This window comes from Musca domestica, unplaced genomic scaffold, assembly GCF_030504385.1.
Source record: "Musca domestica strain aabys unplaced genomic scaffold, Musca_domestica.polishedcontigs.V.1.1 16, whole genome shotgun sequence".
NCBI lineage: Eukaryota > Metazoa > Arthropoda > Insecta > Diptera > Muscidae > Musca > Musca domestica.
The window spans coordinates 17,129,029-17,149,753 of NW_026712219.1; the positions used below are offsets into that span (position 1 = coordinate 17,129,029).

General features: G+C 34.6%; 1 protein-coding gene across 2 annotated transcripts; it reads right to left on the minus strand.

The window, feature by feature from the left end:
* Window positions 1-877: 877 nt before the first annotated feature.
* On the minus strand, window positions 878-20,301 carry LOC101892263 (serine-threonine kinase receptor-associated protein). Of its 2 annotated transcripts, none has more exons than XM_005179047.4 (3): window positions 19,587-20,301; window positions 1,558-2,223; window positions 878-1,484 (listed from the first exon to the last, which is right to left on the minus strand). In XM_005179047.4, exons 1-3 carry the CDS (start codon window positions 19,702-19,704, stop codon window positions 1,285-1,287), a joined length of 984 nt encoding a protein of 327 aa, XP_005179104.1. In that variant the 5' UTR covers window positions 19,705-20,301; the 3' UTR covers window positions 878-1,284. The 2 variants fall into 2 exon arrangements, with proteins under 2 accessions (XP_005179104.1, XP_005179105.1); XM_005179048.4 differs by lacking the exon at window positions 19,587-20,301 and adding an exon at window positions 2,293-2,311.
* Window positions 20,302-20,725: the final 424 nt, after the last annotated feature.

Here is a 20,725-nt window from a genome sequence, read left to right on the forward strand (position 1 = left end):
GCAGCCGACGTTCTTTCGAGGCAAAGAATTGAGATTGAACTCTGAGGACATCAATCACACACACTGTAGTTGTTGATGGCATCTGTGATTGCATCAGTATGATGCTGCTCAAACCTCTCTGATATTTTATTGATTATTGATATATAGATCGTGTGGGTCCTTCCTGCACGTTTTGGTGAGGGAGTTTCATCCACCAAATGGGTTTTCTTCCACTGCGCAGTACTTGTTTTCGCAGACCACAATGGGCCGCAGAGCAGACCACAAACCGACATATCGAGTTATAAGAAGTCAACAAGGTTTCCCTGTCCGTGTCGCAGATAGTTGTGACTTGGGCGTTGTTTTAGTTCGTGGTCGGAAATTAATTTCCCTCGATCTTTATATTCAGCTGCGTTCTCATCTCATGGTCCGCAGATAAAGTTGTAAAGAGAGGGGCTGTTGACTTAGTGGCGTATATATCCTCGAGGTAATTTAATTGATCAAGCAAACCAGATCTTTTATACACCACATATCGTTTTAACGAGGAAGTTCATGGACTCCCAGTTGACATAGAATATGACTTTTTCCTAAAGTTAACATTGGCCAAAGTCTATTATTTGGGAGCATTTTATTTTCCGACTCTGTTGGCTTTGAGGCTGTTATTTGGTGGCTGCCATTTGACCCAAGTTAGGCTTTGACGTCCTGACTTTGTTTCGTGGCCTCCAGGTTTGCTTCTTCAGATAAAGGGATTGAAAAGCACACAAATCGTATGCAGTTTTTTGTATTTCAAGGTTATAATGAACCTCCCATACTTCATAAAGTTGGACGATGTTTCGATCGTAGAATCATTTGTGAAAAATCTGTTCTGCTATTTTAATTGCATCATTAAAAAAAAATGAAGTTCTTTTTTTTATTTTACTTTTCTAATATTTTAGTCAAATATTATTATGTTTTTTTATTTCCTTTTTATGTATGATTTTTTTCAAATACAAAACTTAAAATATACGAGATAGCAGAGTTTTTTTCTTTTGTTACATTTCCATTTCCTTTTCGTTCAGAAACATAGTTATTTTTTTATTTATAATTTTTTTTTTGTAGATTTTGCAATGGATGATCTGAAATTTATGAATGTGAACTTTGTAAATGGATTTCTTTTAATTTTATATAAATTACTTTACTACGTTTCCAAGAGGGAGAAAGAGAAATGGACAATGATTACAATGGAGAGAATTTATGGGCAATCTATGACATTATGTAAAATAAAATACGAGGTGAAGTTTTAAGAAAAACAAACGACAATGAATACAATTAATTTGCTTGTACTTCGCGAGGGGAATTTAGAGAATTGTTCAGCTCATTGGGTTCGGTACATTTCCAAAGGCCATAGGTTTTGCCCACTGTTGTCTGCCACAAACGGAGAGTACCATCCTCGGAACCACTGGCATACAACTCACCATCGGGACTAAATTTGACCGAATGCACGGGACCAAAGTGGCCCTTAAATGATTCTGTAAGAGGAGGCAGGAAAAAGAAGGAAATTAAAAAAACATTCAAATGCCGATTGATGATTTTTGGACTTACCAATTTCATTGCCCGTTATGTAATCAAATTTGTACATTTTGAAATCCTCACCACCACAAACAAACACATGCTTGTCCGGATGCAAACTGGCCGATGAAACATTTGTTGGCACTTTAACCTCTTTCAGCTTCTTCAACGACTCTACATCCCAAAAACTAATACTGGTGCCATGGGCCACGGTCAGAATGTGATTATCAGCCGATATCTCCAAACTATTGGGATTATTGGGGAATGTTAGACGCTGTACCTCATTGCCACTCAAACGATCCCACAGTCGTACAGTTTTATCCTCGGCCGCCGATATAATGCATTTATCGTTGCGACAGAATAGAGCCTGTTTTATGGCACCACCATGACCGCTATACATTTCTGGTTCCGCCTGTGGCTGTTCCAAATTGAAAACACGCACCAGCTTCTCATTGCTGCCGGTGACAATGTTCTCCGAACTGCTGTCAAAGCCCACCGACTTGACAATGTGTTTGTGTTGGAAACTATGAATTTCGGTGCCGGTTATGGCATTCCATACTTTTCCGGTAAAATCGGCAGCACCGGTGGCCGCCAATGTGGCGGTTTTGTTAAGAGCTACACCCCAGACGGCTCCCTTGTGACCCTCAAAAGTGCCAACCCAATCGCCAGTGTCGCCCTGTCGTAACATGGGACTGCCATCTGAAAGGAAAAAAAGCAAAACAACCAACCATTAAAATAAAGTTCACACAAACACACACTCACACGCACCCATTAAAGATTTATACTAAAGTAAAAGCGAATGCAAAAGCGTTTTAATGTCATTTGTTTGTATGCCTGTGCGTTCACGTTTTTTGTTGTAGTTTTTTTTTGCATTTTGTTACGTTCAATCATAGTTGGTGTATTTCACGGAAATAACCTTGACTCAATGACTTGCATCAATGCCAACGACCTGATTACCCGCCACTTCCACTTATTTGTTCTCCTTCTTCCATCCTCTATCTCTACTAAATGACTTGCAGGCAGGCGAACTGGCTGGCTGGCTGGGCCTGCACAATGCAATGTGCATTAACCAGCCAGCCAATCGAACAACCGATCCAATCGAGCTAAACAGATTGTTGGTGACAACAACAGCAACAATCTCGAACATTGACTGCATTCAACGACAAACATTTTCGAAAGCAAACAAAATAGCAGCAACAACAAAAACTGGGCACAGAGAACTGCAAACAAATTGCATTGTCGCACAGTTGTTGTTGGTGTGTAGATGCGAGGGTTGAGAATTGTTTGGTAAACCTTAAACATTTATACCGGGGTTTATTAAGATTGACACTTTGTAGATGACACACATTTGGCAGTATCTTTTAAAAATTGTTTAATAATAAAGAACTTTTTCTTTTTCAAAGATACCTAATGACTTGGAGACCATCCAACTTTCATCCTAAAGGGCCCATAATAAATTGACGGGTTTAATGGAAGGCTTTAGGTAAAAATTTGAGGCTATCTAAGCCAACTAGCTTGCTGCATCTGTTCTTACCAATGAAAAAGTACTTCTTAGGCGGTTTTAAGTATACAATCTTGGGATATTTTAATTCAGTTTTATACACCGAGAAGTGTTTCTCGACTCAGATGTTCACAGCTCGTACGACTGTGACATAACATATTAATAAAATAATAAGTCGATTGAAAGATATTGGCCATGACACACACATTTTAATTTTGTTTTGTATGAACCTGAAAATTTATTCTGGCCTAAATATTACAAAATGAATTCTATTTTTGCAAAGAACTTAAAAATCTGAACCACTTTTGACCACATTTGGTAAAATTACATTGACGATGTATTTGATATCTTGTAGCGAATATCATTGTTTGGAGTGCATATTGCGTCTTTGGTGACAGCGGGACAGCAACAGTTATATTTGAATCGATTTTCACAAAAATTTAACGTATTAGCTTCTAGGCCAACTGTGCCAAATCCCATCCTATTTGTGATTATATTATTAAAATTTTAGGGTTTCTGAGGATAAACTTTACATGTCATAAAATATTCAACCCGGCTGAATTTCACGTCGCTTACTAATTTTCTTTCAGGATGAGTACAATGGACGTACTCAATGGACTCTCCGGACAAGTATGTCTTGTTGGATTGGCAGCTAGGTATTTTAATTAAAAGCTTTCCAGCTGCGAACACTTGAAATGCTAAATTAATGACAATAAAACAAGAAAAAAGCTGCGATTTCGGCCGGGCCGAACTTTTGAATATCCTCCACCATTTGGAACGAGTTTGGCAAAATTCTGTTAAAATCTTAAAAAAAATACTTTCGTAGCTGTTATATCAGGGTCCAAACGACGACGTGGATCTGAATAGGCAACTTTTGTCATAAGCCATTACAATATTCAAATGCGAAATTTGAAAAAAAAAAAAACGGTGAAAAATGCTACATTATTCCATCATCATATGGGGGCTTTACCAAAACGTGGACCTGCACAGACAATTTTCTGTCGTAGGCTGTAGTATCCATTACGAACTTCAAATACCAAATTTGATACATTTCCGGTGAATAATGTCGCTAAATCATTAAAATACCGAAAATAGGGAGGTACCGTTATATGGGGGCTATACGAAGACGTGGACCTGCACAGACAATTTTCGGTCTTAGGCTGTAGTATCCATTACGAACTTCAAATATCAAATTTGAAACAATTCCAGTGAATAATGTCGCTGAAATCATAAAAATATCGAATATCGGTACCGTTATATGGGGGCTATTCGAAGCCATGGACCTGCATACGCAATTTTCTGTCATAGGCTGTAATATTCATTACGAACTTCAAATACCAAATTTCAAATAATTCCCGTGAATAATTTCGCTTAAATCATCGAAATACCAAAAATAGGTAGGTACCATTATATTGGAGCTATGCCAAAACGTGGACATACAATGGCCATTTTCAATACCAAAAGTCCTGCAGATATAATATACATTTGAGTAAAATTGTATCAACCTATTTCATTTACAAACGGAATGACAAACTTAATATACCCTCCATACTATGGTGAAGGGTAAAAAAAACGGTGTAAAACTATTTCCTGTTATACCCCCCACCATAGTATGGAGGGTATATTAAGTTTGTCATTCCGTTTGTAACACCTCGAAATATAAATTTTAAGCCCCAAAAGATCAGCATAAAATTCTATGTCGATTTATCGATGTCCGGCCGTCTATCCGTCTTTGGAAATCACTCTAACTTCCGAACGAAATGAAGTAGGTTGATAAAATTTTGCTCAAATGTATTATGTTTCAGGTCTTTTGGTATTGCAAATAGGTGACGTAGGTCCGCGCTTTGGTATAGCCCCCATATAATGGTACCTCCCTTTTTTCGGTATTTCGGTGATTTAAGCGACGTCTTCGTATAGCCCCCATACAACGGTACCTCAAAATATTCTGTATTTTGATGATTTTAGCGACATTATTCACCGGAATTGTTTTAAATTTAGTATTTGAAGTTCGTAACGGATGCTATGACAGAAAATTGTCTGTGCAAGTCAACGTCTTTATTTTTAAGATTTTAACAAAATTTTTACGGGTTTTTTTTGTTTTTGAAATTGCCAAAATCGTTCCAAATGGTGGAGGGTATTCAAAGATCGACCCGGTCGAACTTACAGCGTTTTTACTTGTTTCAGTTTATGGGGGATTAGAACAGTGTTGCTCCGAATTCGGCTTGAGATCATGCAATTTTTTGCAGAGTAGTTTGAAAACCTTTAAAAATTCACTATGCCAAATAAATTTTTCTATTTAGCAACCCTCGTATGAAAAAGTTTACTAGTCCGAAACGTAAAGTTTGTTTCAATAATATATTTATTCAAATCACTGCATTTTCTATCGATACAGAAACAACGCACTTGCACATACATTTGTGAAAACGTGATCAATGACCATCATAAAATGTGTTGTTGTTTTTTCACCAACTAATCTACATATAGTGCACAAAGATACAAATAAATAAATATCTATTATTCTGAAATGCACACATAATTATTAGGCGTAATTTTTGTTGGTTTAAAAACACATTCAATAAAAATATTTGAATTTTTGAATGCAAAAGTCCATATGAAGCATCTGAAAGGTGATTCATTTGCGAAAAATCCGCATAAAACAGTTTCTTGGAGAGATATTGAAAAAGGAATGTATTTTAAGTTTACAAGATGATATATATAGAGGAGGGCAATAACGAATATTTTCGCTAAATTTTTCGGTGGGGAAAATTTTGCAAAATTATTACCTTCCAGATGGAATACATTAACACTTGCCTTTATACACTTTATATACATCTTTATTGACATTTACATTTGGGCCATTCTTTCTTTCTTTCTTTATTTAATTCATACTTAATACTAAAACCTCCAAGGCCAATTAATTCTCTGTAGGTTCAGAAATAAAAATGTTCAAAATGAAGATTGGGAGAATTTTCGTGGTGTTGTCCTTAATTAAATTTAGTCAATCTAAAATTTGTTGTTCTTGAAAACTCGTTTAATATTGCAGTTCATTTAAGTTCGATAGTTTCAAATTCTTACTCCGCCTCGAAAAAAACACTTTTCATTTATCCAAGTAATTTCTCCCAAAAAACGTTTCATTTGCCACTCCTTAAATATTTTATTATACCCTACAACACTATGTGTTGGGGTATTATAAGTTTGATTGGGCCAGAATTTATGTAACACCTCGAAATATTGGTTTCCCATATAGGAAAGTATATATGGATCTTCCTAGCTCGCCGAGCTGAGTCGATCTAGCTATGTATGTCCGTCTGTCCGTCTGTCCGTCTGTCCATGTTAATTTGTAATCACTCTACAGGTCGCAATTATGGTCCGATCTTCACGAAATTTAAAATGGAGGTGGGGTTAGGGTCAGAATAGAAGCCTATTTCTTTTGGAGATGATCGCCAAATGTTTAGGGGTTGAAATGGACCAAATACTGAAAAAATATCGGATTTTGCAGTAGCTATACAGGTCGCAATTATAGACCAATCGACGCGGAATTTCGTATGTAGCTAGAGTTTAGGGCGGGGAAGAAGCCTACCAATTAAGGTGGTCATCGGATAATATTTAGCGGGTAAAATAGACCATATATTTTGTGTTGAAAAAATCCAACATTTTTAATTAAACCGTGAATATTTTAAATCCCAACGAAATCACGAAGCCATGACAAGGTTACTTCTGACCTTTACATTGATGTTAACATCCAACAAATCGGATATATAGCAAAATATGTGCGATATATATGTCTATCACAGAAGATATGCTTGAAAGATGCCTTATATGATGAGAACGGCTGAACTGATTTCCACAGTTCTCATTAATTCAGAATGGCCTCTTGGCAGGAAAGAAAAAACGTCTAAAAAATCGCACAAAAAAATTCTCTAAAAAGATGAAAATTTTGATTTTGTAACATTTTCTCATATTTTTTCAATTTTGTCATATTTTTGGCATATTTTCATTTTGAATTAAACATTTGGTAATATTTCTACAGCTAACAAAACTAAGTAGTTAGGATATCAGGATATCATATACAGATCGCATTTAGGGCGGGTATAAGATGAGGGTCAGAATAGAAGCCTACTCTTTTTGGAGATTATCGCAATATATTTAGGGGTTGAAATGGACCAAAAACTGCAAAATTGTCAGCAGGTCGTAATTATCGCCCGATCCTCAGGCACATTTGAATGGGGGTTACCGAACATTGCAAAAGCCAAGCAGTTTTGGATGGCCATCCAAAAATATTCAATGTGTGAAATAGTTTGCCAACTTTTGTAGACAAAATACGAAAATGTCCATTCCAGTGACTCTTTGGAGAATTCACAAATACAGGAAAGACGCACTTCTGACTATTTCGTTAACGCTGATTTCGTGGAAGAATATAGTCAAATGTCTGTATCTCATATAGATGCGTTTCAGTAAAAAGCCAATAATAAATGTTAATCTTTTGCCACTTCTGAGAGATTATAGGTCTTTGGGAAATATTGATTCCAGATCTAGGAAGACCATTTACGACATCTACCAATAAATTGGAAATAAGCAAATTCGTTTGTGTTGCTATTATTCGAAAATTAGAGAACGAAACCTGATGGTTTTCTTTTATTATTTGTCACAATATCTTGTGGAATTCTTTCGAGTATCTAGCCTATATAAACAGTATTATTATAGTGTTGTAGGGTATTCAACGGTCGGCCCCGTTCGACTGTAGCCTTTGCTTACTTGTTTTTAGAATAACAAAAGCAGTTAAACATTGATTTCACACAAAAATGATTTAATTGAAATTTGCAGTATTCTAAGAATTCATATTGTAAGCAGATATATAAGCATATTTTTAATTAATCAAGGTGAACCAGATTGTGTTCACATAGAGCAAAAAAAAAAAACAGAAAATCCCAACATATGCTGCTAAAAGCGTGAATATAGAATGTAATAAATATCTATTTCGTATTAGAATTATAAAACAAATAACAACAATAGAAAGTTGAGTAGAAAAACAAAAAAAAAAAAACAAAGCAGTTGATGTAAAAAGATTGAAAAAACATTCGTGAAGTTCGTAGAGAGCAATACAGGGTGAGATAAAAAACTGCAACCAACTTCAGACTGCTGTCATTTCTAAGCCACTCGTCCGCCAGCTGTTAAAATTATTCCAGTGACCGCTCATTATATTGTTTACAAGCGTACAAAAGCATTTTAGTGGATATTTTCCAGAAAAAAGTTATTCATGATGGAATTCAAGCGTGGTTTGGCTGGAAAACAACAAGGGGCTATTACTGATACTTGTAGCGTAGCCCGACGTCAAGGAAGTGGACGGAAGAAAACAGCAACATCAGCAGAAATGGTTCGAAAAATAAAGACGCGACTTGATCGAAACCCGCCTCGCAGTGGCCGAAAAATGGCTCGTGAGCTGAACATATCGCTATATTCCATTCGGCAAATATTGAAAAATGAGTTTGGGGTAAAGCTCTTGAAGTTCCAACAAGTAAAAAAGCTGTAAGTTCGGCCGGGCCGAACTTTTAATACCCTCCACCATTAGGTACAAATTTGACAATTTCCAAAAAAAAATAAATAAAATAAAATCCGTTAAAAAATCTGTTAAAATCTTAAAAATGCCGAATGCCTATACGACGACGTGGACCTGCATAGACAACTTTTGTCATAAGTTATTACAATATTTAAATGCGAGACTTGAAGAAAAATCTGTTTATAATGTAGCTAAAATCATCAAAACACCGAATATAGGGGGCACCGTTATATGATGGCTATACGAAGACGTGGACCTGCACAGACAATTTTCTGACATGGGTTGAAGTATCCATTACGAACTTCACATGCAAAATTTGAAACAATCCCGGTAAATAATGTCGCTAAAATCATCAAAATACCGAATATCGGGGGGTACGGTATTGGGGGCTATACGAAGACGTGGACCTACATGGCCCATTTTCTGTTTTATGCTACAGCATCTATTACGAACTTCAAATGCCAAATTTGGAACGATTCCGTTAAATAATGTCGCTAAAATCATCAAAATACCGAATATCGGAGGGTATGGTATATGGGGGCTATACGAATACGTGGACCTACACAGATTATTTTTTGTCTTAGGCTGTAGTATCCATTACGAACTTCAAATGCCAAATTTGAAACAATTCCGGTGAATAATGTCGCTAAAATCATCAAAATACCGAATATCGGGAGGTACCGTTATATGGGGGCTATATGATAACTTGGGCCTACATGGCCCATTTACGAACATAACCTGCCTACTGGCAAAATATACATGTGTGCAAAATTTTAGCCGTCTATCTCAATTTGTTCGAAAGATAGCGTGATTACAACAGACAGACAGACACACAGACGGACATGGCTAAATCGTCTTAGAATTTTACGCTGATCGAGAATATATATACTTTGTTGGGTCTGACATGAGTATTTCGAGGAGTTACAAACGGAATGACAAAATTAATATACCCTCCTTAGTATGGTGGAGGGTATAAAAAGGGCAAGAACTTATACCGTAACAGAAAGAAAATAGACTCAAAAGAGCTAAAGAGTTGTTTCGCTTGGCCGAAAGTAGTGAACTGTCGAATTTGGTTTTCTCCGATGAGAAAACATTCGTTGTCCAGCAGTTTGTAAACAAACAAAATTATTGTGTTTACTTGCCAAAGAGGTCAGCTGAAAATGTGCACCTTCGATTGGGCACCAGAACTCAAACGCCAGCCATGGTGATAGTGTGGGCCGCCATAACAGCCGATGATCGCTTTCCGACCAGAATCAGAATAAATTCCGAATATTATCGCAAAGGTATTATGGAGGGTGTATTAAAGCCTTGGGCACGCAAACATTTTGGTCGTAGACCTTGGACATTTAACAGGACTCAGCACCATCGCACTCAGCACGCGCCTCCCAAGAATGGTTACAAAATGAGATTCCTCGCTTCATTTCAAACCACAATGGTCTCCAAAATCTCCGGATACTAATCCGTTGGACTATTGTGTCTGGAGTATTTTGGAAAGCAAGTTGACACTAAAAAATACCAAAGTGTCGATCATCTCAAGCAAGCGCTTCGCCGGGAATGGGTCAAATGTATCAAATGTATATTATGTCTGCAGGACTTTATGTATTGAAAATGGGCCATGTAGGTCCACGTTTTGGTGTAGCCCCCATATAATGGTATTTTCGGTATTTGGGTGATTTTAACGACATTATTCACCGGAATTGGTATTTGAAGTTCGTACTGCATACTACAGCCTAAGACAGAAAATTGTCTGTGCAGGTCCACGTCTTCGTGTAGTTCCCATATAACGGCACCTCCCGATATTCGGTATTTTGATGATTTTAGCGACATTATTCACTGGAATTGTCTCAAATTTGGTATTTGAAGTTCGCAATGAATACTTCAGCCTATGACAGAAAATTTTCTATGCAGGTCCACGTTTTGTTATAGCTCCCATATAATGATACCTCCCTTTATTCTGTATTTTAAAGATTTTATTCACCGAATTTTTTTGTTCAAGTAATTGTAATGGCTTACGACAAAAGTTGCTATTGCATGTCCACGTCGCACAGTGGGGTGAGATGCCCAAAACGGAGATTAATTCAGGGAAGCATTCTATCTCTCTGAAATTTTGCTCAGACATTCATATATGTTTGGCATTAAATCTAATATGCCTCTAATATGTTTGGCATTAAAAATGGGACATATCGGCCCACGTTCCGGTAAGGCCCCCATATAGCGTTACTTCCTGATTTTTTGGTATTTTGAAGGCTTTGGCCATAATTTCAAACGCAATCATGAGTATCTTGACATTTTAACTTCTGGGCGGACAAAATCTCTAACTGCTAAATTTTGTGAAGATAAATCCGCTATTAAGTATTGACCGTATATAACGGCAGTTACAAATTTTATGTATTTTGGGAATTTCTCCCTGCAAAATATATAATGGTACTTCCTAATATTAGGTATTTTGAGGGTTTCATAAAAAAACTTATTATTTGGCATTTTGTTTCCCAATGGATGGATGGAAATATTACAAAAATTGCCTATATAAATCCAAAATTTCAGTTAAACGAGAAAAAATAATTTATCCTTTGTAAAACCTTCTAAATCTGAAGACAAAAATACTAGATATGTTTATAAGGTTAGGAATAATTATAAAGAAATATATATACAAAATTGGCTGACAATTAAGCCTGCCTATCTGAAATAGACTAAAACCTTATAATATATTTAGAAAAAAATATATATGTGACTGACATTTAAAAAATCATCTTATTTGACTTGACTATTTTCACCATTTTTTAAATTAAACAAAAAAAAGAAAGAAGAAGAAGCCTACCAATTTGGGTGGTCATTGGATAATATTTAGCGGGTAAAATAGACAATATCTTTTGTGTTGAAAATATTCAAAATTTTTCATTAAACCGCGAATATTTTAAATCCCGGCGAAATCACAAAGCCATGACAAGGTTACTTCTGATCTTTACATTGATGTTAACATCCATCCAATCGGATATATAGCAAAATATGTGCGATATATATGTCTATCAAAGAAGATATGCTTGAAAGATCTCTTATATGTCGAGAACGGCTGAACTGATTTCGACAATTATCATTATCTTGGCAGGAAAGAAAAAACGTCTAAAAAATTGCATAAAAATATCTCTCTAAAGATGAAAATATTGATTTTGTAATATTTTCTCATATTTTTTCAATTTTGTCATATTTTTGGCATATTTTCATTTTGAATTAAACATTTGGTAATATTTCTACAGCTAACAAAACTAAGTAGTTAGGATATCAGGATATCATATACAGATCGCATTTATGGCCCGATCCTTATGAAATTTTGCATGGGGATAAGATGAGGGTCTGAATAGAAGCCTACTCTTTTTGGAGATAATCGCCATATATTTAGGGGTTGAAATGGACAAGTCGTAATTAGTAATCAGCAAGTCGTAATTGAATGGAGGTTACCGGACATTGCAAAAGCCAAATAGTTTTGGATAGCCATCCAAAAATATTCAATGTGTGAAATAGTTTGCCAATTTTGTAGACAAAATAAGAAAATATCCATTCCAGTGACTTTTTGGAGAATTCACAAATACAGGAAAGACGCACTTCTGAGTATTTCGTTAAGCCTGATTTCGTTGAAGAATATAGTCAAATGTCTGTATATCATATAGATGCGTTTTAGTCAAAAACCAATAATAAATGTTAATCTTTTGCCACTTCTGGGAGATTATAGGTCTTTGGGAAATATTGGTTCCAGATCTAGGAAGACCATTTACGTGCAAAATCTGCTAATAAATTGGAAATGAGCAAATTAGTTTAAGTTGCTATTATCCGAAAATTAGAGAACGAAACCTGATAATTTTCTTTTATTATTTGTCACAATATCTTGTGGAATTTATTCGAGTATCTCGCCTATATAAACTGTATCATTTATTATAGTGTTGTAGGGTATTCAACGGTCGGCCCCGCTCGACTGTAGCCTTTGCTTACTTGTTTTTAAAATATTTTTACATCATTATTTTTAAAACTTTTTTATTCTAAAACACTGATAACTACCTGTATTCGATGTTTCAATTTTAAAATAACTTTTGATGAAAAAACTAAATTATTGCACTTCAAAAAAACCAAAGACAAATTATTTCCTTCTTCTTGCGAAAAAGTGAAATATTTCTTAACTTTGTGTAATTAAAAACTAAACAACGTATGACATTGAAATTTTCGGTACTGAAGTAGAATTTAGTGTTCTATAATAGTTTAACATTTATTCCAAAAGACGAATTTAATTTTTCAATTAATCTCCATGTTTTGTGATTTCACCCCTCTGTGCGTCGGATACATTCGATTTTTTTAAGATTTTAACATAATCTTTAACGTATTTTTTTAATTGCCAAATTCGTTCCAAAATGTGGGGGGTATTTAAAGTTCGACCCGGCCGAACTTACAGCTTTTTACTCTTTATTTCGACGGCCCTTTTTTATTGCAAGAATGAATAACCCCCTGAAAAACGCTGCAATTGTCATTAAGCATATATGAGTGCTCAATTATAGAAATTAGAGCAGAATACCCAGCACTGGTGTCTTCATCCACTGTTGGAGTCGTCTGTTCACCACTAGCCCATGCATTAAAAATGTATAAATAAATGTATAAACAAATTGGATTCTTTGTATCCTCGCAAAAGCTCTGGATTAGTGCAGGCGCAAATGGCCACAAATGCTGATTCAATTAATTAATAAATCTAAATCAATATTCTTCCCATGGGCCAATAAATTCGCAAGAGCTCTGGATTAGTGCAGGCGCAAATGGCCACAAATGCTTATTCAATTAATTAATAAATCTAAATCAATATTCTTCCCATGGGCCTATAAATTCAAAGAATAAATGTTTATGTCTTGATATGGGATTAAACCAAATCTTGGATACATGTAGAAAATCCTAAATCGCAAAATATCATCAATATTGCTTCCGATATGTTAAATATGTTCCTATATGCCTTAAACATATGTATTACATTCGCCCATATTATAACAAATAATGTCCATATATATATTGACAACTAATCAGTGCGTACCAAAATAAATATGATAACTTCCCTAGAGAATATTGGAAACCAATTATTATCATTTTTTGTTGTAAATAATATTAATGTAAAAAGCCACAAGCAAAACATTATGTCCGCATAAAGATACGACAAAAAGAAAGAAAAACACTCTCTCACATTTATTATAAACAAAATAATAATAATAACAACAGCAGCACTAACACCATAGGTACGCGCGTACAACGAGAAATTTCAAGGTGCTTCCCGTACGACGTTCAACAAGTTTATCATCAATTCAATAACAAAACACCGTCATCGTACAGAACAGACAGACAGCCGGACACAAAACAAACAACCGAACTGAGCGAGCGACCGAACGCACCGCGAACATTTCATATTCGTTCAAAAGGAAATTAATTACAGCTGCTTGCTGGTTGAACGATGGACCCGCCGTTTCTGGTTAGCGGGCGGGAGAGAAATGCTACTGCAGCCAGAAAAATTGCACAGAAAAATAACGTCAGTTATTCAAAATTCATTTTTGTTCTTAAGTTTAAAAATAAATTGTTTCACAAAAAATCAAAGGTGTAACAAAGTTACAAAAAAAAAAAAAAAAAAAAAAACGACAAATCTCTGGTGATATGTATGTGCGTAAGTTTATGAGGCATGTAGGTAAATTTGATAAAAAGTCGACAGGTGAGAGAGGAAATAAAGTAAACCAATAAGCCGCCTATTGCAATGACTTCCCTTTGTTTGTTGTATTTCTAATCAGAGATTTGTAATTAATAAAAGGAAACGAAATTGTATGCACATTTCGAATTGTGTGCGGAATTCTGTTCCGGTTGATAGAATACTTTAAAAGTTTACGTTCTAAATCATGATACGCATGTTGAAATGTCATAATTATGTTATTATCTATATCATAGCTTATTAATTGGCAGGTTTTAGCGCCATAAAGTTCAGCGGACAGTTGGCACAAAAAGCTTACTTCTCTTAACTCTTCTGAGAATTGAAAACAGAACCAGGGCTCCTAAAGGTATTTCCCACAATAGAGCTACAATTGTTTTTAAGGCATACAAATGTTTTGTGGAGCTATAGGAAACTGTGCTAAAAGAAAAAACGGGTTCACGAACTTCTTAACTTAAATTTTATCCCCATCATCATAGTATGGATGGTATTTTGAATTCGCCATTCTGTTTGTTACACTCCGAAATATACATTTTAGACCCACAAAGTACGTATATTCTTGATCAGCATAAAATACTATATCGGTACAGTGATGTCCGTTTGTGAAAATCACTGAAGCTTCCGAACGAATGTATGTTGATAAAATTTTACTCAAATGTGTTTTAGATCCGTAGAACTTTTAGTATTGAAAATGGGTCCACGTTTTGGTATGGCCCGGCAGATTTAAAGTCTTTTAGTTGTTTTAGACACGACATTGAGGTGTCCATATACAACCAACTTTTGGTATCGTCGATATATAAGTGTACCTCTATATATTCGGGAATTTGATGATTTGTGTTACACTTTTCATTGGATTTGGAGTCCTTATTTTTGTATAGCCCCCATTTTAGCTGCCTTTTTTACAGAATTAACTTGGTAATTACATGACTTTAACTTCTTAGTGTTCTACCATGGGATACTACTCCATATGACAGAAAATTGCCTTACAAACGCCTTCATATAACTTCCAATATTTGACATTTTTTGTGAATTCAGCTACATCTTTAAACAGCGTTATTTCAAACTTGGTGTTCGTAATGGCATCGTGTTATTTGGCAAGTGAATGGCTATAGAGGTCCTCGTTTTCCCCATATAACCCTGATGTTCTGATTTTAGTGACATTTCTCAATGAAATTTTGAAAGTTCCTTTTTATACCCTCAACCATACATAGTATGAAGGGTATATTAAGTTCGTCATTCCGTTTGTAACTCATCATTCGTGAAATTCTAAGACGATTAAGCCAAGTCCATTTGAACTTTACCCCCTGATAGAGTTTTTTCGATATAGTATAGCCAACTATATAGTAAAGTCCCATACAATGGTGGCCTCCGATATTCGGTATTTTGATGATTTTAGCCACATTTTTCAATGGAATAGTCTGAAAATACACACAAGGAGTTCCCTCTGAGTAGTTTACCCCTTGTAAGAGAATTGTCTATATAGATCTAGTATGGCACCCATATAACGATACCCCGAAAAATTAGAGTTTTCCAGGATTTTCACCGGAATTGCGTCAAATTTCGAATTTGAAGATCGTAATGGGTACTGCAACCTATGATAGAAAGTTGTCTATGCAGGTCCACGTCTTAGTATGATCCCCATACGACGGTACCACCCTCTATTCGGTATTTTGTTGATATTGGGGCTATACGTCTTCGTATAGCCCCATATAAGGGTTTTTATTTTAGCGGTATTTTTCGACGATTTTTTTTTTCAATTTTCAAGTTGCTTCCAAATGGTATAAAAAGTTCGAATGACCGAAATTAGCTACTTTATTGCTTGTTTATCTCTTGTTTGAATGAGAATTAAGAACTGATGATTTAAATTGCATTACCTATTTCCTTCAATTGCATTTATTTAATATTTTGGTGAAGTGGTCCTACATAGAACATTTTTTGCAAGGAGTTGAACTACCTACTGAGAACTCAAATTGTCAAATCACATAAGATTTGGTTGGACATTTGGGCAGAAGCCTTTAAAATTCGGAAATTCAATTGGGAAATTGGAACAAAAAACCTTCAAATACGGACTATATAAAAAAGTGGACCTACATTGAACATTTTTTGCGAAGAGTTGAACTACATACCGAGAACTCCAAGTGTCAAATCAGAAGCCTTTAAAATTCTGAAATTTAATATTTTGTGGGAAGGAGTTAAACTACCCGATGAAAGCCTGAAATGTTCAATTACAACCAACTTTGTTAACAGTAGGACTGAAACCTTCAAAATATATTTATTGCAAGGAGTTGAAGCAACCACTGAGAATCCGAAATTTCAAATTACGGCAAAATTTGTTGGCATTTTCGGCGGAAAATTTTAAAAATTCCGAAAATTAGGTAGTATTGTTCATAACTCCTTTATCAAAAAATTATTTCATTTTTTTTTTTTTTTTTTGAAGGATTTGTTCTACTCGAAATATTAAATAATAGCTTGATTTGAAATAGGGGCTGAAATAATCAAAACTCCTAAATTCAGGGGGTATCTTTATATGGAGGCTATACCTAAACGTGGGAAGAACCAATATAAGTAGAGTAAGTGTAGTAATCATCAGAAAAATATAATTTACAAAATTATTATTTTTCTATTTGCAATAATATACAACAATTTACAACATACACAATTTGATCCTCATACATATTTACATTATAATTATTATTTATATTTGTTGCCTTCATATTGCATATTGAGAGACTATGTTATAATTATTGTTACCACAATTGATTAACAAAGAAATTGTACAATAACATTTTACCCGGAAATAATGGCAACATGACAAAGTTTAAATATTCTGTTGACATTTTTCCGGCATAGATATGAGGAAAATTTACAATAATAAATACCTAATATCGCATTAGGGGATAAACTTGAATAAGGATTGGTGATAATATTGTAATATGTGTATTTGTTTCGGAATACAGGTAAAAAGTGCACAATAATCGTGTAGAGCCAGAAAACAGGTTTCATAAGGAACATTTCTTATGAGTTTTAATATTTAAAATAAAAATTTTCAATATCACATCAAAAAAAGTTAAGCATATTCAGTTTTAGCGAAACAAGTTTTGTTGTTTATGTTGGTTGCTTTTTGTTTTTTTTTTTTTTCGAGATAAAACTATTTCACGTTTATTTCATGTGTTCTACCGACCGACACATATGATGACTGTCTGTTACCAGTTAACTGTAGACAATGGTTGTTGTGTCGCTACATTGCAAAATATGAATATTTAGGTCAAGGTTGTGTTGTCTAAAAGACTTATGAAGAGAATTCCTAGAATCCTCACAAAGACGAGGATGATTAGAGGTAATTCTGCAAAGAACAAAGGTGGAAAAATTTATGTTTAAGAAATTTTTCTTTTGTTAAACTACGAATTATAATGAGAACAAAAAAGTTATTTCTTATATTTTAACAATCGATTAAAGCTCCAAGAGGGGATTTCGCAAAAAAAAAAAACATTGTGATAAGCTTACATCTACAACCGTTTCTTTCTATTTCGCTACATATTGTTGCTGATCCCCTTGAGGCTGCGTGTCTCCTTACCCGAACCAAGTCCTTGAGCTCTGTTTTGTAAAAATTCAGATTTTATTTGCGGAAATCCATACTTTTAGTGATTGAGCCTCCATATTTCTGTGTCTTTTCGTTCCAAAGATATAATTCATTTACCAAAGGAAATTTATTAACCATATATGTACCAATTTCACAACAACAACTATCATTGAAAATTAAAGTTTGAATACCTCAACCTATGACGGGAAAAGGAAAAGTATTGCTGGGTTACGATCTATATATTTTATAATATAATAATTATATTATAGAAACACAAAAGTCTCACAGTTTTAGTCGATCTTAACAATGAGAAAAAGTAAGATGATTACGGAATTTAAGTGTCCAATATCTTGGGTATTGTGGGGCCCAGAAGCTTCTTATGTTAATTTTTATACCATCTACTAGTTAAAGATTTCCGTCTGTCTGTTGAAAACGCGTAATAGCCCACATTATTTGACGTAGAGCTTCAACATTTCGCAGAACAACTTGTGTCGTGTCTGAATGATTGTCATTGAAAATGACATATATCGGTCCATATTTTGGTATGGCCTCCATATAACGGTACCTCCCGATATTCAGTATTTTCATGATTTTCTTCACATTTTTTCAATGATTTGTCCAAAAATTGTTATTTGTAGGTCATAATGGGTTCTAGATTCGGTGGCGAAACATTGTATGCATAGGTCAACGTTTTTGTATAGCCCCCTTATAACGGTACCTCCTGATATTCAGTATTCTGATAACTTTTGCCCCATTTTCCCACGGATTTATCTAAAAATTGGTATTTGTAGTTCATAATGGGTTCTAGATCCGGTGGTAGAACATTGAATAGTTAGGTCCACGTTTTCGTATAGCGCACATACAACGGTACACACCGATATTCGGTATTTTGATAATCCTAATCACATTTACCCACGAAATTGTTTCAAATTTGGTATTTAAGAAGATTTGGTAGATGATAATCCTTAGAGTATTAAATTGTCTATAGAGGTTCCCGTTTTGGTAAGGCCCTCATACAACGGCCTCACCCACGTTATGGGTTTTTGAAAAGTTTAATAGCATTATCCAAACAAGTTTGAATTCTGTTACTTTTATATAAAAATGTTTTCGTTTCCCAATCGTGGAAGGTATTAAAAGATCGGCCCAGCCGAACCTAATATTTTTTACTTGTTTTATTTAAAATTTATACGCGTATAATTTGAATAAACGAAATATGCGAGGTTACGAATTAACAAAAACTAAGGTTTTGAGCAATATCCAAAACTTAAATATATCCAAGGGCCCAATTCTCGTTCTATAAAAATGTGAAATGATTTTTTTAGAACAAATTTGGAAAGGTTACAGCTACAATTTGGTATATATGCTTGTGGAAACCCATAATTCGTCCCTTTTAACTTTTGTCGGTTTTACAAAAAAATCCGGATCCAAAAATAGTTTAAATACATCCGGGTCTTGAAGAAAAATATTTTTCTTTAAACGTCCAAGGAACATAAATATTTTCAAATTTTCAATTTACAACATGCAACTATGCCCCTGTCACCGACTCATCTTCTCGAAAAGTTTTTATATCTTTCGCAATCACAGTTATCAAGTTTGTTGTTATTTTTTTTTTTTAACAAATAAAAAACATAAAACGTAGAGTATTTTAAAACAAACAACAACAAATTAAAAATAAAACTATATACAAAACAGCGCACACACAACCTACCTTTGCAAGCCGATATTAGAAAGTAGCCACTGTCGCAAATATCGCTAAAATCCAAATGAACCACGGGACGAGTGTGACCACTGCATGTTAATGGAATTTGTCGTAGATTTGTGGTCATTTTTGAAAATCTGTTCTTTAAATTAAAGCACTAAATTTAATAAATTTGTTTTGTATTATTTTTGATTTTGCACTTAGATGTTAAATATCCCTGTGTGTATTTTCTTTGATCAGTCTTTTTTCTTAATAGTCACGGTGTAATTTGCAATATATTTTGTATAATTTTTACTGAATTGTTATGATCTTGTTTTTCAATTAACAACCTTGACTGGCAGGACGAAAATGGGAATTGATCAAGTTACTTTTTTTAAGTTACGTTCCTTTGAAGAAATATTTTTTGTCTGATTGATTTTTTTTTTTCGTTTTTGCCTTATTCCTCTCCGTTCGTCTGCCTGCCAATGTAGTCACTCGTTTTTGCCGTTCTTTCCGTCTTCCGTTGGTTTGTAATGTTGTGGTGTTGTTTCTTTGGGATAATTTGTTTTACACCAAGAGCAGGATGATTTTTTTGATAGAATTTAGTGCACTTTAACTTTTAATCAATTAAACTTAAAATTTTTTCTTCAATCTGACGTTAGCTGATTGTTGTTGTTACGTTAAGGTTGGTTTGATGAGGAATGATGGTTGGCGTTGACATCCACTGACAATACAAAGTTGGGGGCTATAGGGATCTACAAGTCGATTCTTGATAAATCACATTTATCGAAAGTTTGTGGTAGAGACATATGTTATCGATATATTTAAATTGTCGTTATGGATTATACTAGGTTCTCAGGGAAATTGAAACTTCAAATAAATAATTTTTAACAAGCAAGCTTTTTTGCGGCAAGTCTCTGTAGGAAAGAGAAGTAAAAGAAATGAAAATGCAAAAAATTGTACGTACTGGCCATTATTTATTTTTTGTTTTATGAAACACCTCCTAGCTTCGCGATTTGTTTCCATATCATAAAGGGAAAATTGGCTATTGTAGTAAAAAGTTTTAAAATCTTGCAGTTCTGGAACAGATCAAAAATGATTTCGTAAAAATTGCAAATAAGAAGGTTAAGTCATTTCAAATAAGCTTTCCCATCATTGCATTTTCTGTA

Bases quoted from the DNA above. Each gene is read 5' to 3' on its own strand.
- LOC101892263 (XM_005179047.4), bottom strand. From the start codon at position 19,704: ATGACCACAAATCTACGACAAATTCCATTAACATGCAGTGGTCACACT. The intron at 2,224-19,586 runs GTAGGTTGTGTG...TTTTCCTTTCAG, and splicing joins TCTAATATCGGCTTGCAAAG to ATGGCAGTCCCATGTTACGA. The intron at 1,485-1,557 runs GTAAGTCCAAAA...CTCCTCTTACAG, and splicing joins CATAACGGGCAATGAAATTG to AATCATTTAAGGGCCACTTT.